The 18,084-nt window shown below is 38.4% G+C and overlaps 1 protein-coding gene across 3 annotated transcripts in view; it reads left to right on the forward strand.

Moving 5' to 3' along the window:
• Nucleotides 1–18,084, forward strand: part of NCKAP5 (NCK-associated protein 5) — a 904,755-nt gene that overhangs the window by 823,067 nt on the left and 63,604 nt on the right. For all 3 annotated transcript variants that reach the window (XM_011970297.1, XM_011970296.1, XM_011970298.1), the window contains one exon: nucleotides 16,497–16,811. In XM_011970297.1, coding sequence (XP_011825687.1) covers nucleotides 16,497–16,811 — 315 coding nt within the window. The remainder of the gene's footprint in view (nucleotides 1–16,496; nucleotides 16,812–18,084) is intronic.

The raw sequence follows: 18,084 nt of genomic DNA on the forward strand, positions 1-18,084 counted from the left end.
TAAGGGAGTAGTAATTGAATTAGAAAAAAATTATAAATACTAAAGGAGGGAACTAGAAGATAAATATATCCTAGCAACATAATGGAATTTCTTCGAAACAGGGAGAGTAGGGTAAAGGTATAGTTGTTGCAGAGCAGCGCAGAGAGCTCTGGACTTGGTGTTAGAAGACCTGGCTTTGAATTCTGGCTTCTGCATATGTGCTCATGTCCCTAAGAGACATATGTTCTCTGTGCATGTGTTTTATCTGAAGAATGGAAAAATTACTCCATTTATAGACAAAGTGTTGCTGTAAACTCAACTGAAGTAGTGACTAAGAAAGAATGTAGCAGACATTTCTACTCCAGGAGTGAAGCCTGACGAAGGCGGTCTCGGCAATCTTCCCCGCCAGTGATTGGTTCAGAAATTCAGGCCTGGGTCAGTCAGTGAACAGCGTTTTCCAAGAGACACGAATTGGTCTGGGAATGAGTTTATGACCTTATTTGCCTAATTTTCAAGGGACAGGTGGTTGGAGGTATAGAGAAAGTCACACAGAGAATCAACTTCTCTCTCCCTTAGACTTGGGAGTGTGTGGCTGACTAGTATGAAGCTAGCTACTAAAGCCTCCTGCTAACAGCTTGAAGATAAAACTGATACATAGCAGGGACACAGTGAAGAGAACTGCAGGCAAATAGAGGCAGAGGCCCTGGATTAAGGCAGCCCTGAAGCTTGGCTCTAATTCTGCACTGTGAGCTAATACCATTCTTTACCATTTAACATGTTACTTTCCGCCAAGAGCATGCTTACTGATTCAGTATGCTTGGTAAACTGAATACAGAAGAAGGTACTGTAACCACGTAGCAATCAAGCCTGAAGCTTTGAGGTTTGCACAGGCATTAATCCAAATCCTGGCTTTCCTACTTATAGCTATAGGCCTACAGACAAGTTACTGACCTCCTTAAACTTCAGTTTCCTCATAGGTAAAATGTGTCCATTACACATTGCATAATGACATAATACAAGTGAAGCACCTGCCCAGTAGTAAATAATCAACAAATGTTATGCTGCAGAAAGGTGAGGTGTAAGGGAGGTCAAATGTATTTGCATAGAGCATATATAAGCTACCTGTAAGGTCCTGAATCAGGGGCTCTGCTCCTTAGAGGCCCCCTTGCAGAGGAGAGTCTGGGGCACACAGCTATGGAAACCAGGGATTTTGGCCTTCTTCCAAGCTAAAGAAGTAGTGGGCTGCGGGACCCCTCACATCCTCTCTGATGCCTGGGATCCCCACCCTACTGGAAAGAGGTTGATGAATAAGAAGTCCTGAGCTTTAGAGTCAGGCTGGCAGTTCTTCAAGTGACCATTTCACTTCTCAGAGTTCTGCTTTCCTCCCCTGTAAAGTGAGGATAATAATAGCTATTTCCAACAATTATAGAAAAGATAAAGGCATTCACAAAGCCCTTTGTGAGCTGCCTAGATCTGGGATTAAGGAATAGCCTCAGTCTTGTTCCCTGGTGACTCTTGAAGACCCTTTCATGCCAGCACCACTTTCAGATGCCTCTAATGATTATTCAAGCGTGTACCCTGGGGAAAGCACAGTTCCTCTGCTCAGCTGTGTTCAACCAGATTTTACTGTTAGATTTCAGTTTTTTGTTTTTTTTTTTTATTGGCAGTCTGGGTATAAAATCTTTAGAAGCAGGTTCATGGAGGTATAATTTACATATAACAAAATTCATCCTTTTGAAGTGTATAGTTCAATAAGTTTTTGTAAATGTACACAGTTGTATAACCACTATCACAATCAAGATTTACAACACTTTCATCAACCCAAAATAGTCCTTCATACCTCTTACACCCAACCCTCTCCTAATACCACTGGCCCCAGGGAACCACTGGTCTGCTTTCTATCTGTGTAGTTTTGCCTTTGCTAGAATTTCATGTAAATGGAATCAATTATAAAATATATAGTATTGAGGGTTTAGTCTCTCTTAATAAGCATAATGCTTTTGACTCATCCATGTTATATCAGTGGTTTTTTAGTTTGTTTATGTTTTTATTGCTCATCAGTATTTTGTTGTATGAATGTACCACAATTTGTTTATCCACTAGCTGATAAACAATTTGATAGTTTCCAGTTGGGGCTATTATGTGTAAAGCTGCTATATACATTTGTGTATAAGTCTTTGTGGGGACATATAACAGTAAGAGTGTCATTGCTGTGTTGCATGATGGGTGTATGTTGTTTGCTTTTTAATTTTCTTAACCATGTCTTTGAAGACAAAATTTTTAATTTTGATTAAATCTAATTTATCATGTTTTTATTTTATGGTTCATGTTTTTTTGCTCTATTTAAGAAATTATTGCCTAATCCAAGGCCACAGAGATACTCTGATATTTTCTTCTAGATGTTTTGTGGTATTAGATCTTGTGTTTGGGTTTATGTGTTAATTTTTATACACAGTATGAGGAAAGCAGTGAGGTTTACTTTTCTTCAGATGAATATTTAGTGTTTCTAATACTTTTTGTTGAAACACTATCTTTCTTCCATTAAATTACGTTGTCGTCTTTGTCAGAAATCAATTGAAAATATATGTATGAGTCTGTTTCTGGAATGTCTGTTCTGTTCCACTGACCTATATGCAAATCCTTACCCAATACCACAATCTCTTAATGAGTATAGCCTTATAAAGAATTCAGGTAGTGTCAGACCTCTGACCTTGTTTTACTTTATGAAAATGTTTACATTTTCACATAATTTTAGAATCAATGTGTCAATGTCTATTTTTTTAAAAGCCTGGTAGTGTTTTGATTAAGATGTCATTGAATCTGTAGATGAATTTGAAGAGAACTGACATCTGAACAATATTGGGTCTTCTGATCCGTGAATATGGCAGATCTCTCCATTTATGTCAGTATTCTTTAAATTTATCTCTACAGTGTTCTGTACATGTTAGTGTACAATGTTTCGCCATTTTATAAGATGTGGTTTTTTCATATTTTGATGCTGTTAGAAATAGTATTGTTTAATTACCAATTATTTATAATACATGCTAATACAATTGATTTTGCTAAATTATCCTTGTACGATGTAACCTTGCTAAACTCACTTATTAGTTCTCATAAAGTTTTGGGAGATTCCGTAGGGTATTCATGTGTACAATTATATTGTCCTCAAAGACAGTTATACTTTTTTCTTTCTAATCTCTATGCTTTTTATATCTTTGCCTTGCCTTGTTGCACTGGCATTAAGTTGCACTATAATGTTAAATAGAAGTGGTAAGAGCTAACATTCTTAACATGTTCTCAGTCAGTGGGGAAACATTCAGTCTATTTTTGCAAATGTATGTTATCTGTAGGTTTTCTGTAGATGCCCTTTTATACTTTTACAGAATGAAAAGGTTCTCTTCTATTCCTAGTTTTCTGATAGTGTCTTTTTTTTTTTTTGTCTGTCATGAAAGGATGTTGCATTTGTTAAATGATTTTTTCTATGTATTTTGAGATAATCATAGTTTTTCTTTTAATATTGATTTATTTTTAAATGCTAAACAAATTTTACATTCTTTGGGTAAAGGCCACTTGGTGAGTAATTACCGTAATTATGCAAAAATGCTTAATAATTTGCAAATCGGTTATTAAACATTCTTGCATCCATTTTCATGAGTTATATTGATCTGTATTTTTCTCTATGTATGATGTCTTTGAGTTTGATATCAAGGTAACATGGTCATTATAAAATGATGTGGAAAGTGTTTGCTCTTCTGTTTTCTAAAGGGGTTTATGAAGAAATGATCATTTTTTTCATCCTTATAAATTTTGTAGAATTCAATAGTGAAGACATCTAGGTCTATAATATTTCATGAAAATATTTTTAACTCCAAATTCAATTGCCTTAATTGATATAGGACTATTTGGTTTATCTTTTTTCTTGAGTGGGTTCTGGTAGTTGGATTTCTTAAAGAATATTTCCATTTTATCTGAATTGTAAAATGGGCTGGCTTAAGTTTGTTCATACATACATATTATCTGTTATTCCCTGGAAGATCTATAGGGCTGCCTCCTTATTCATTCATAATATGGAGAATTTTTGTCTTTTCTCCTTTAGTCAGTGTTTAGTCAATGTAGTTGGAGGTTTGTCAGTTGGATCAGTCATAGCAGATAACCAGCTCTTTGTTTCATTGATTTTTACATTGTGTTTCTTTTTTAAAATTTTCTTAATTTCAGCTGTCATTTTTATGTCTTCTGCTTACTTTATGTTTAGTATGTTCTTATTTTTCTAGTTTCTTAAAATGAAGTCTTAGAACACTTATTTTAAGCCTATCTTATTTGTGCTATACATTTTCATTAAGGCACTGCTTTAGCTGCATTCCATTGTATTTTCATTCGTTTCAAAATAGTATCTTATTTTCCATTTAATACACAGGAAATTTGGGAGTGTACTGTGTAAGTTGTAAATGTTTGGAAATTTTTCCAGACATCTTTCTTCTGTTGATTTCTGGTTTAGTTCTCTGATGGTGAGAGAACATATTTTCCATGGCTTCAGTGATTTCAAATTTTCTAAGGCTTGTTTTATGATGAAGGCTATGGTCTGTCTTAATCAGTGTATAACTAAAAGGAATATGCATTCTGCCCTTGATGGGTAGAGTGTGCTGCACAATTCACACTGGTCAAAGTTGTTAAATTATATTGTTCAGATCTTCTATACTTTGTGATAGTCTCTCTACTTGTTCTATTAATTACTGAGAGAAGACTTTTAATGTTAATTGTAGATTTGACATTTTTTCTTTTAAGTTCTGTCAGTTTTTTGCTTCATAATTTTGGAGTTCTGTTGTTATAGATATATATATTTAGGATTATAATGTCTTGGTAAATTTACTTTGTTATAACTATAACATGTTTCTCCTGATCCCTGGTAACATTTCCTTTCTGAAGTTTACATTTTCTGATATTAGCATAGTGACTCCAGCTTTCTTTTTATTAGAGTTTGCATGCTATCTATTTTTCTGTCCTATTTTTCACATATCTATTTTTTATATTTAAAATGAATGTCTTATCTACAGCATATGAATAGATATATTTTATATACCAATTTTTATTTTATCCAATCTGACAATCTCAGCCTATTCTTTGGAGTGTTTAGACTATTTTCATTTTATGTAACTATCTAAATGGTTGGGTCTAAATCTACCATATAATTATTTATTTTCTGATTGTCTCATCTTTATATTTTCCTCCTTTTCTACCTTTTTGACTTGAATATTTTTAATGATTCCACTTTATTTCCACTTGTAACTTATTGGCTATACCTCTTTCCTGTTTTAGTGAGTGGTTTAATATTTAAATGTAATTTTATTACATTGTTACTTTATCATAATCTATTTTACATAATATGTTAAAGATTATTTTCATATAACCTCTCCCATCCTTTGTGCTGTTGTTATATATTTTACTTCCATATATGTTAGAAACCTCACAATAAATAAAATGTATATAGATCATATATTACTATTTCTAGTGTTCTCCATTCTTTAATATACATCTACCCTGCAAATTTTACCTGCCCTGATCCTCATACCTGTCCCCGTTAACACCTACATTTACCTCCAGGCTATGTTTGTATTCTGTCTATATTTCAGTCTAGAAACCACCTCCAGGCAGTTGGCTGGAGTACCTGTAGGGCTCACTTCATTTGTTTTCCTTGATTCAGAGATCAAATTCTGTGCTTTTTATCTTTCAGTGTCAGAAAACAGTGCAAATCTGTGTGTGTGTGTGTGTGTGTGTTTCTGTAACAATTTAATTCTTCATGGATGGAAACAAAAATCTATATATATTTTTACCCATATTCATATGCCTGGTCTGTTGGATTTCATTACTTCTTTTATTATATTCCTGTAGCGACAGCCATGGGATATTGGTGAGTGGAGGGTGGCCACTGAAATGGAAAGAGAGACTCATCTCAACTTCAGTCTTCTCTTCACCAACACTTCAACTACAATCACATAAAAGAAAAATAAATGATCCTTGATATTCAGCTAAAATAGATTATCTTATAATAATTAAAAATCCTTACAAGCAAGTAAAACATGTTAAAATGAATATTTTTTAAAAGCTTAAGGTCGTGGAGTCTTGAGCTTTCTTCTTTTCTGCATGTAATTGAAAAAGTAATTAATACTGATTAAATACAGAGACAAATGGAGAAAAACATTTTTGAACTTTAAATTCTTACCTTTCTGAAGACTTTTATTAAATATCTATAATCACAGTAATATAAGCAGGCTAAAATTATTTATACTCTTAGAGTATCTAACTTCAAATTTTTAATGTAAAAAAGTTAGAGCAATAATGAATAGGGTGATCTGGCTCCAATGCTCTTATAAATACCTTTAATAAAATTTTCATCAGTTGCTAAATTGACAGGTCTGAATTTCCGCATGCTTCCCTGTTTTTATATTTCTTGACAAATAAAGCTGGTTTAAATCTCTTCCTGCAGCATTGTACCCCAAGTTATTTTCTTTCCTCTCTTCCCTCATGTGTCTTATCAAGGCAGATGTTATCCAGGCAGGTGAAATTAAGAGTAGAGGCAGTTGTCCATATAATTCAGCAAACCTGATGTGAAGTAAAAGAGATTTAGAGAGACACAACCACCCATAATAGCCACCTGTGTCTACCAGATTCACCAAATAATTGTTTAACTTTACACTTCATTTTGGCATGACAGCTAGAGATGGAGTGAACCTATGGGAACAAGTAGATTGTTGTACAGAAGCAAAGATAATCTTTTAGGATCAATATGTTATACCTTCTGTAAGGGAAAATTATGACTCACTAATTTGGGTATGTGATCTGGGAATGTAATGAGTCCATGAACAAAGGAGAATCCGTAAAGAGCATTTGTTTAGACTTAAAATGCCTTGCATTCGCAGAAGCCCAAAAGTGGATTAACAGGAGATACAAACAACTAACTAAACTGTAATTAGATTGGGGGAAAAAGGTTGAGCATAGAGTAATTCTGTTAGAGAATGGGCAAGGATAACAGTGGGAAAAGGTGGATACATAAGTTGGCATTTCTTCAGTTAGAAAAATGGCAATTAAGGATCAGGGCTGGAGCCCTTGTGATTCTACATTTATTTGGTACTCTAGAAGGTTTTGCTAATTAAAGTAAGGTTGTTTTTTTTTTTAAGTTACAAAAATGTCAAACTAAGGAGGACAAGACTTGATGTGTGGATGGAGAAGTGGTTAAGTGGTAATCATGGCCTTGTGAGGAGTTGGGAGAGTTCTGTATCCTACTCTCATAAACAAGGACTTTGAACTGGAAGTGATAACTCATAAAACAGGACCTAGGAGTCTGGGATCCAACTGTGGGTTCGTAAGTCAGATGACCTTGTCAAACAGATGCTGGCCATTAAACTGTAGTGGTCACATTAGCCCACTCTTACGTATCACAGTAAGTCCTGTGTGCAAGTGTAGCCTTTGTTTTTCAAGACACGCATATTTAGAATAGCAAGAGATGAAGCAGTTATGTGAAGACTTCAAGATTTTTCAGTCTGGAGTGACAAGAATATAGCGATACTTATTAAAATTTGCAAAAATCCAGAAGTGTTTGGAAAATTGCATAACGTGTTCTGGAATACTAGACCAATAACCACTCCCAAAACTTTAGAAGAGGCCATTTCAGTATCAGTGACAAGAAGAAGCACATGAAGGAATTTCTTTTCAGGTGCTGTAACAGCTGTATATGAAAATAAATTCAAGAAAGATTTCTATAAGGACATGGTCTGTGTGGGCATTTGGAATACATTTGTAACCATTACCAATTTATATCCTTAAACTACATCCTACCACAGTAATGTACATGATGCTACTGTCAGGCAAAGGATATTGGAGCCACTGGATACCAACTTAGCCTGAGGTGCCACTTCTTTTATGTTGGTTTAAATAACTTCTCCTTCATTTGTACTAAGGAATTTCATGGTCCTTTTTTTTTCATTTTTAATCGTTTGTCATATTAATTTCCTACATTTTAAAAATATTCGTCCCCTATGCAACTCATTCCCTATGCCAGACTCCCAAAGTCTGGTCTTCCATTATCCCAAAGACAGCACAAGAGATTGGAAACCAAATGTATATTATCCTGCATATTTTTCAAATCTCAGGAAGCTAAAATCCAGTTTGAACTTAGAGGCTGGGTATTCTCATGAATTCCAAAGGCGTCAGAGTAAATTTACCCTTCCAGAAGGTCATCTTCATGCCGCAGCCAAAAGTTACCCAGTGGTTGTGAACAAATAACCAGTATAATCATTTTTTACTACTTGGAGAAAACTGTGGGGTAAACTTAGAATGAATAACCAACATTTAATTGATGTGGCTTTGGCAACAGACTTAGCTTTTTTTAAGCTTGTTTCAGCCGTTCCGATAAAGAGAAGGATGTGCAAATAAAGAGATCTGTTTTCCCATCTGTAGTTTAAGTTTCTGCTGCCAATACCACATGTAGCTTAAAGATGTTTAGGAACCTGGAGAGACCTTCTACAAAGACTTATTTACATGACCACTTGCATTATAGGAATGCATGCCAATTCATAAGATGGTATGAATATTAAACACCCATGAGTCACTCTTTCTGACTGAATTATGTTGGGGCCTCATTGTGTGTTTGGCTGCAACTTTTATAGCTATGTGGAAGTTTTCAAAGTGAAAAAGTTTGAGTTTCAGAGTTTTCTATTTTTATAGAATTTATGAATGAGGGTTGCAGAGGGGAAAAAGGTGATTACTAGCATAATTTGTTTGAATCTGTAAGTGGGTAGATCATTGCACAGAAGCAAGTATAAGCTTTTAGGATCCATGTGCTGGAAGTTACTGAAAATCATGGTGTAGTAATCTGGGACTGTTACTTGAGAATGTCATAAGTCTGTAAACAAGGGAGCATCAGCAGACATCATCTGTGTAGGCTTTTTAAAAAGCCTTTTAAGGTACTGCCTCCAACGTAGATTTCTCAACAAAACAGACTCTCGGTTTTCTCTACATGAGGCAGATTGCAACTACCTCAAGTACATTGGTGCATATTCATCATTCATTAGTGTTTTTGATGAACTAACCCCCAGGCAGATGGTTGCCAAAAGGTAACTCCTTGGGAAATAACCAGGGTAGTTGTTGAGTAAAGTGTACCCAGATGCTGCAATATAACACTAGCTGCACAAATGACAATTTGGTTTCCCTTGGATTCTATGACAGTGTATGTATTATGTACCCACAGGGGCCCTCACTTCTCCCTGACAACCAGTTAGAGAAACTTATTGAGCATCTACTTTATAATGAGCACTCTACCAGGCTTATTTAAAATGAGCTATGACTATTGAAGTCAGAATAGTTCTAAAAAGCCCTTGGTGTCCCACAGCAAACAGGTAACCAAGCTGGTCTTTGAGCTTAATCTTTCCAACTCTGAAGCATATAGTCTTCTCACTCCATTTATCTGAATATTCAGAGTGACTTAGAACTAAAGTCAGATTTTCTTAAACCTGTCCTATAAAAATCTCTTTGGACAGATACATTAATACCAAGAGTTTTGAGGTGACAAATTCAAACCATTACAGATATGTGAAATTGGATCCATGAGAAAAGATGGAGACACTTGAATCTGCAGAAGAAAAGGCTGAGAAACAAATTAGTGGCATTTCCCAAACACCCCAAATCATTGCTAATTCATATCCCACTCACTTGGAAATGTATATTAACTGAAATAGTGCTGGAAATCAACTTTTTTTCTTTGCAGCTATTTATAAAGATGATGTCGCTATGTGAACAAATATGGTATAAAACAAGTTTGGAAGAAGCATAGTTTCTATAGTTTGGATATTTGTCACCTCCAAATCTCATGTTGAATTGTGACTCCCATTGTTGGAAGTGGCACCTGGTGGGGGTGTTTGGATCATGGAAGTGGATCCCTTACGAATGACTTGGTGCCCTCCTTGAAGTAATGCGTGAGATCTCACCGTATTGGTTCATGCGAGAGCTGTTGTTTAAGAGTCTGGCACTCACCCCCCTCTCTCCCTATGTAACACACGCCAACTCCCCTTGCCTTCCATTATGAGTAAAAGCTACCCGAGGCCTTGCCAGAAGCTGAGCAGATGTCAGCATCATGCAGAATTATGAAATACACCTCTTTTCTTTATAAATTACTCAGTCTTAGGTACCCATTTATAGCAATGCAAAATGGACTAAGGCAATAGTCAACCAAGTTAACAAAATGATTTGCTTTAAAACAGGGCAACTCAGTGTTCTGGTTAAAAGCATATAAGAAGTTCATATAATGAGTAATCTCATTCGCTCACTACAAATGGCCCCAGGAACGTGACTCTGTAGTAAGAACTTAGTTCTCACAATACTGTGGATGCTGGTGTTAAACAGGACGGCAGCATTCCACTTGGCAACTAGAATCCCTCAGGATGAGAGCCAGAGTTACTGTGCCACACCAGCTTCCTAGGCCTGGGACCTTCAGACCCAATGATGCTGTGCACGGGCACAGGGACTGAGGAGGATGTTAAAACAGCCTATTGTTGGCTGCCCTTTGCCTTTGTCATCCATTCTTGTCCCAAGGACTTTAAGTACTAAGAAACCCGTCATTAAAATATTCAGGAATTCTGAATGATCTTATCTCTGTGGTCATCTGAGTTAATGAAGTCTGGCTTCATGTGAAAAATAACTACAGAAAAGGAAGTCAGCTGTTTGCTTTGGTTGCTAAAATCAGAGCAAAAAAGAAGCAGATTGAGATTTCACAAGAAGAGGTTCACATCCATTAACGATGAGGAAGACTGTTCTAAAGGTTTATTGTTTTTCATTCACCTGTTCATTCATTCCACATCAGTGAGGGCTGACTATGTGTTAGGTGTGATGCTGAGCACTGGTGATAGAGTCAGATGCCTGGGGAGTGTAATTACCATTCTGTAGAATAAGAGCAATCATGGAGCAGGAGCCACTTATATGGGAGAATTGAAGAGATGAATCAAATCCAGTTATGCCTGCTGGATGCTTACAGTCTAATAACATTTTGAGAGCTGCTGCCATTTTCTGAATTATAACAGTGTGCCTCTTGCAAGTGTAGTGCCAAGCTCATCACATGCTTTGTTTCTAGTCCTCAAAGCACCCCTATAATGAAGATAGTGGGATCTAATTTGCAAATGGAGACACTAAGGCCAGATGTGGAGGCAGCGGGGGGTGGGGAGCAGCAGGGTGACACTCATTGGTGAGATGAGTGGGGATTTTCTGCCACACACCCTAAGGTAGCAACTTGAAAATCCCCAGTGGAAATGTTTCTTCAAAATTCTCTGCCACCATCCCACAGGGAACCACACCCACCTTGGCTGCTTATGTCCCTCTCAGACACAGTAAATTTCCTCTTCACTGAAGTCGGTGCCAGACAATATTCCTGCCCCAAGCAGTCTTAACATTCTTCCCCGAAAAGGAGAGCCTTATAGAAAGTCCTGTATTTGCTTCTAGGAGACTGAAAAGGTCTCCTCCTTTCATACCAAACATATGCAAGGGAAGGTATTCAAGGTGTCAGTAAAAGAGAATGGGGACTCCATTCTCTATGAGATTCTCTGCCATTCTGCTGCTGACTGCTCTGAATGGGTGCCGGGTGTACCAAGATGGAGCTTGTTCAGCCCTCAGTTGACCAGTTGTCCTGGGACTGGTGTTTTCCTCAACCAACCGTATGTTTTCTTTGTGCGAGACAACTTTAATAGGACTGGGAAGTAGTGCCTTAAGTCGACCCATGAGGTTCCTGGGACCTGATGGTGGTGGTAACTGTGAGAATTTGTTAATACCTTGAGAGACAGAGAGAAGGCACATGGGACAATAGGAACAGGTGAGAGAGCTGACCAGAATCAGAGATGTAACTGGTGACCTTACAAGGATGAAGCCCATTGGTACATCCAACAACCTAACCCTTGAACTCATTAGCAAGGCCCTGTGGGCAACTATACTCACAGCCAGAAATGTGAACTCACATTTGTGGGGGGTTTTTTGTTTGCTTTTCTTTTGTAGTTTGTTGTGTTTTGTTTTCAGATGGAGTCTCGCTCTGTCGCTAGGCTGGAGTGCAGTGAGGCAATCTCGGCTCACTGCAACCTCCATCTCCCGGGTTCAGGCGATTCTCCTGCCTCAGCCTCCTGAGTAGCTGGGACTACAGCTGCGCACCACCATGCCCAGCTAACTTTTTTTGTATTTTTAGTGGAGACAGGGTTTCACCATGTTGGCCGGGATGGTCTCGATCTCTTGACCTCGTGATTGACCCACCTCGGCCATCCCAAGTGCTAGAATTACAGGCATGAGCCACCACGCCCGGCCGTGAACTCACATTTATTGAGAGCAATACTGCATCAACTCGTTGAAGATGGGAGGCAGGCTTGCCCCTTTGAACTTAGTTCCTACTACAACCATTTAATTATTTTGTGAGTTCTTAAAATTCCCTGAGGAAAAAAAAAACTGGCTTCAGAAGTACAATATCTAACATTTGTAATTCAGCTTACAATATTTTTGTGAACTGCAAGAAACTAATTGTGCCTTAAAGAAACTACATAAAGATGGTGTCAGCATTTTCAATATAAACTTCCGTTTCCAAAGGTTTATGTATTCTGAAGAAATTTTCTTGCAGGGAAACTTGGCATGTGTCTGAGCCCCTGACTGTCCACACCTAACTTAATAGGGACTTACAGATGAATCCTTCACATCCACTACATTTGGCATCTGCAAGAAAGAAACAAAAATGGCCTTAATAGCAAATGGTTTCTGAGTTTAATGTCAGGGCATGCAATTCTCAGGAAATCAGAGAACTCAAGAATTCCAAAAGTCCTGTTTTATAGACTCTGGTATAACAATATTGGGTGTTGAAAGGAAAGTAAAAAAATTTAAGGGGATTGATGCTAGAAAATGTTGTAGTCTTCAGAAAGCCTCCAGACTTAGACTTCCTTCAACATTTTTTCTACCCCTGAATTCCTCCTCTGCCGTATTTCCTGCAGCTGCCCCATGCTTTGTGTTATAGGTTACACAAACATATATGGGCTTTGTATATGGCACCTATTGCCAACATGAAAAAGGCCGCCAAGATTCTCACTTTACTTTTTGAATCTTCATTTGAGGAGACTGGATTAAGTGCTCTATGTGACTTATAATACACAGAAGAGGGAGAAAAGCCAGAAAAACATTGCCCTTGGAAGAGTGCCTATCACTAAGCTAGAGGTGTATTAGGCCATTCTTACCTTGCTATAAAGAAATACCTGAGACTAGGTAATTTATAAGAAAAGAGGTGTAACTGGCTCATGGTTCTGCAGGCTGTATAGGAAGCATGGTGCCAGCATCGGCTGCTGGCGAGGGCCTCAGGAAGCTTCCAATCATGGTGGAAGGTGAAGTAGGAGCAGGTGTCTCAAATGCAAGAGCAGGAGCAAGAGAGAAGGTGGAAGGTGCCACACACTTTTAAACAACCAGATTTCACGTGAACTCACGCATCACTAAGGGGATGGCACTAAGTCATGCGTGATGGATATAACCCCCAATACAAACACCTCCCATCAGCCGCCAGCTCCAACACTGGGGATTACGTTTCAACATGAGATGTAGTAGGGACGCAGATCCAAACCGTATCAGGAGGCAAAGTAAACTCTAAAAAAAGCCCTGGCAAGAAGTCTAAGGATTCAGTCCAAGAGGGCAGAAGGAAGAGTTGCTAGGCACTTGGGATTCTCAGAACTATATAGTAAGGTTGCATAGGCATCCTGCATAGAGCCAGACAACCAGCTAGATGCCAGGCATGTTAGCAGTGGACTCCAGCCTCAGAATGGGGAGCCCAGGAACCAAGCTAGAATTCTGGGGCCAGCACCAATCTCAGAGGAGAAGCTGGGCACCTTGCCTGGAAGCCATGGGGCCATGCTGTAAGCCTTCTGTTCACATGGCTGCCTCAATGGCTATGAAGTGAGCAGAGCCCACTTTGGGGTTTACTTGTGCTTCTGGGGGGAATCAGTATAGCTTGGTGGCTAAGAGCGTTGTCTTTGTAGCAAGGCCTAGATTCAAGTCCAGGCTTTCATTTACAGCGTGTGACCTTGGACAAGTTGCTTAACCTCTTTTAGCTGTGATTCCTCATATCTAAACAGCAGTGATAGTTCTTGCCTTATAGGTATGTGAAGATGAAGAGATGATACAAGAAAGCGGAACTCCTGAAAGCTGTAATAAGCACCAAACTTTCGATGACACGTCTTCTCGAAAGAAAAAGCACCTCTAATGTCCTGCCCTGCCGAGCCCTCCTTGATTCAGGGATAGGTAGTCCTGAGGATGCTGGGGTAAATTATTAGGGCAGGTAGCCTGGGGCACGTAGGGTCTGACACATCTCAGCCGCTACATCCCAGGAATCTTTGATTCTCATCTTCAAAGACTGAGTCGGTTCTGATGAAGATCTACTTACTCCCGTAAGTCTGAAATACTCCAGACTTTCAGAATTGCCCCAATTACAACACATGGACATGCTAAATCTGAAGTGTTGTATGTGTAAGGCTAAAATTAAGAAAAGACACAGAAGTCTGAATAGCAGTGTCTTTTTTTTTACTCATCTGGCAGTGCCTCCCCATGCAAACAGCTGATCCTTTCTCAAAAACACCATTCTATAACAATTAAATCCCCTTAATTGGGGAGAAAATGAAAAGAGAAGGTCATGAATAATCTGTAAGTCTGGTTGAGAATAAAGTTGACCAGGTGGAGGCCCTGAAATGAATGGGGCTAAAACTTAGCTCTTGTAATCCCGGGAAGGAAAAGCACTTCTCATGGTGTGTCTGTATGATTCAGATATCCTAGAGTCCATGATAAACATCCCATGGCATATGAGATGGTTAAATGGCACCATAGTGAAAAAACGGTATCTATATCTTCCTGCTAAATATCCCTGTGAAGATTGAAGCCTCTTGAGTACGAACTTCATCTTCCTAGTACTTCCAACACCAAGCACCAAACCTCCTCGAGCCTAGAAAAGCCAACTCTGTACACATTTCCATCCCTTTATTTTTGCCTTAGTATTAGGAAATTCCCAGACTTCTGCTACTCAGCAAAGATGTTTTGAGGAGGAAGGTAGGGGAATGGGCAAATTCTGAAGTTTGGATAGTAAGTGCTGAGCATGAAGTGAGATTGTATATAAGGATACTTAAGGATAAGCTATTCACCTATCAGGTATCTGCTAATATGTAATAAATATACTAAACATTTTATATATTTTGCCATTCATTATTCATTTACTGGGCTGTCTCACAGTGCGCTTAGTGTCATTCTAAATTCTAAGGATTAAATGGTGAACATACTTGAATCCTCACAGCAGTCCTAAAAGGAACCTGAGACCTTGAGAGGCTAAGGATCTTGCACAGGGGTTCAAAAAATTAGTCATTGGCAAAGATCACACCACAAGCCTCTGTTCTTAAAGCACCAAAGAAGTGGTAGCTGTCGAGCTTTTGATACAAACATTATGTCGTAATCTATTATATTCCCCACCATGCCTAATACAGTGCTCAGTTGTTCCGCTGACCCGGTGCTGGACTTACAAGATGCTTCTAAGATGAAACCTAGGACGTTTCATTCCAGGATTATCATATGAACAGAAGACTTTCTGGATGACATCCAGATCTTGGAAGCTGCCTCATTGGCCTTGATAAACCACACCACCATTCCAAAAATTATGTGGTAATTTTTTCAGATAGTGTACTTTTCTCCATATATAAAATGTTTTGATGATGACACACAATTAACAGAATATGTCACAGACATGGTGAAATCATCTTAATTTGTTCTACAGAATAGTGGGATCCCTGGGACTGCCAAGAAATCCAAAGCATTATTGATGAGTTTTGTCACTGAATAAAGTGAGAGTGAAAGAAAGTGGCTCACAGTCTTCTCAACTGGGCCGAATGAAGCCCACATGATAAGTGATGTTCTGATGGGAAAGGTACCCTTTGGGATGACCCTTCTGGCGTGTGAATTACTTGTCCCCGCAGTCAAATTAAGAGGCCAGAGATTTAGTCAACTGCTGAATGGGCGATCATTCATGCAAGAGATACACAATTACTGTTGTTAGGATGTCACTTCAATTTATGTGTTCTCATTACTCATTATTTCAGTTAATAAATTTCACCTAATTGGTTGAAGTCATATGATTCCCAGATTGAAATAAGGATGACCACAATTTGGTCTCTAATGACTGTTCCTCTTCTAACTCTAAAGACCTATCCAGGATATATGCACAAGTGACTATTGCTGCTCGTAAGAGGCTGGTCGTCTTTTTATATTACATGAAAAGGGATGCTTTCATGTTCAAAAAGGTCCGTTTCATGCACCTCACTGGAAATTTACTACACCACTAATACTGTTTCCAAATGCTTATCATTTTTCTTTCTCTTAAATTCACCCTTCTAGGTGTCTCCTTTCCTCCAGATCATACCCCAATTTCCACGATTCTTTTATCCTTTTATGTGAGCCTTCTCTAATCCTTTCTGTCTGTCTCTCTATCTCAGAATCCAGCTGCCAGATGAGAACATTGGACAGTGGGATCGGAACCTTCCCACTCCCAGACTCGGGAAATCGCTCGACGGGACGATACCTATGCCAGCCAGACTCCCCAGAGGACAGTGAGCCTCTCCTGCCTCTCCAGTCAGCCCTTTCTGCAGTTTCTTCCATGAGAGCCCAAACCCTTGAACGTGAAGTGCCTTCCTCCACAGACAGCCAGCGCCCTGCAGATAGCGCCATTGTTCATTCCACATCTGACCCCATCATGACTGCCAGGGGGTTGCGACCTCTTCAAAGCCGCCTCCCCAAACCAGCTTCCTCAGGTAAAATGCCAATCTCCCACCCTTAATAAGACACTTGCTGACAAAAAAAAAAAAAGGAAAACCTTTCACCAGGAGATAAGCAAGTCAGTGACCTGCCTGATAAAAATGTAGATATGTGAAAATTCCTTCATGTCCTTCACCAAAAAGCAAAACGATGTGTATAAGTCAATATCTACTCATAGAATTACACTGAGCAGTAACACACATATAAGGAAACAGACATGTAAGTACTGGTCTATGGATATATGAACTGATTAAGAAAAAAACCATGCAACGTACACTCGTGAGGTTTTATCCTATAAAACTTAACTCTGAATATAGACCAATTTCAACCCAAGATATAAATTTAACTACAATGTTGTTTTCCTTCTGACCAAAAACATACATGTTCTGATGTATTCCTATCTGGTTAAAATATACTTATATGTTGAACTATAAAAGGCATAGTTTGATAAATCAGCAGTAGATCATACACTAATGCAGTAGAATAGAGTGAGCCTTCCCATTGAGAAGTACTGTCCTTCGTGGCAGTCAATTGAAACAAGCTTTCATGATTAAAGACAGGGCTAGGCTAAGGGTCACCGTTTTTTCATTGTTCCCTCACGATTAAAAATATTTATTGCAGCCCAGGATGACACTAAATAATTTTTAACTTGTATGTCTTATGTTGCTTTTACAACATGCATAAGCATAGGAACTAAAACTTTAAATCGAACGCTTTCACTTATGAGTTGATGATTAGAAAGGAGCTGCAAGTGGAGATTATACTATAGGCTTCTGAGAAATTAGAAAAGGAGACTTTTAATTATAAATCTTGGAATAAATGTGATTGGGCTATTCCCATGGCTGAGTTCTTCCTTTATATAGGAATACCCGTTGCCACGAATGTTGCATCACAAACTTCTGTTCATTCCAAGTCAAGGCTACGTTTTTAAAGGCTGTAATGCATATTATTTTTGAAATAAATGCATTGTTAATTAATGACACAGCCTCCAGAGAGTAAGGGGCAAAATCTTAGTTATAGATTATGTACTCCATGCCTGAATAGTCACATGTGTGACCTCAATTCAGCAGCGGCTGCCTTAGACTCCATGATTAAACACTGTCATTATAACAAATTGAATAGAAACCACAAGTCTTGAATTGCTTCATAAGCGATCAGAAGGAGATTGTTTGGATCTTGCTGCTAATATCCAGTGCACCAGGTATGCAAGGGTTCTATCTTTGTTGTTTTTGTTTTTGTTTTGAGATGGAGTCTCACTCCGTCACCCCG

This window comes from Mandrillus leucophaeus, unplaced genomic scaffold (assembly GCF_000951045.1).
Source record: "Mandrillus leucophaeus isolate KB7577 unplaced genomic scaffold, Mleu.le_1.0 Scaffold94, whole genome shotgun sequence".
Lineage (NCBI taxonomy): Eukaryota > Metazoa > Chordata > Mammalia > Primates > Cercopithecidae > Mandrillus > Mandrillus leucophaeus.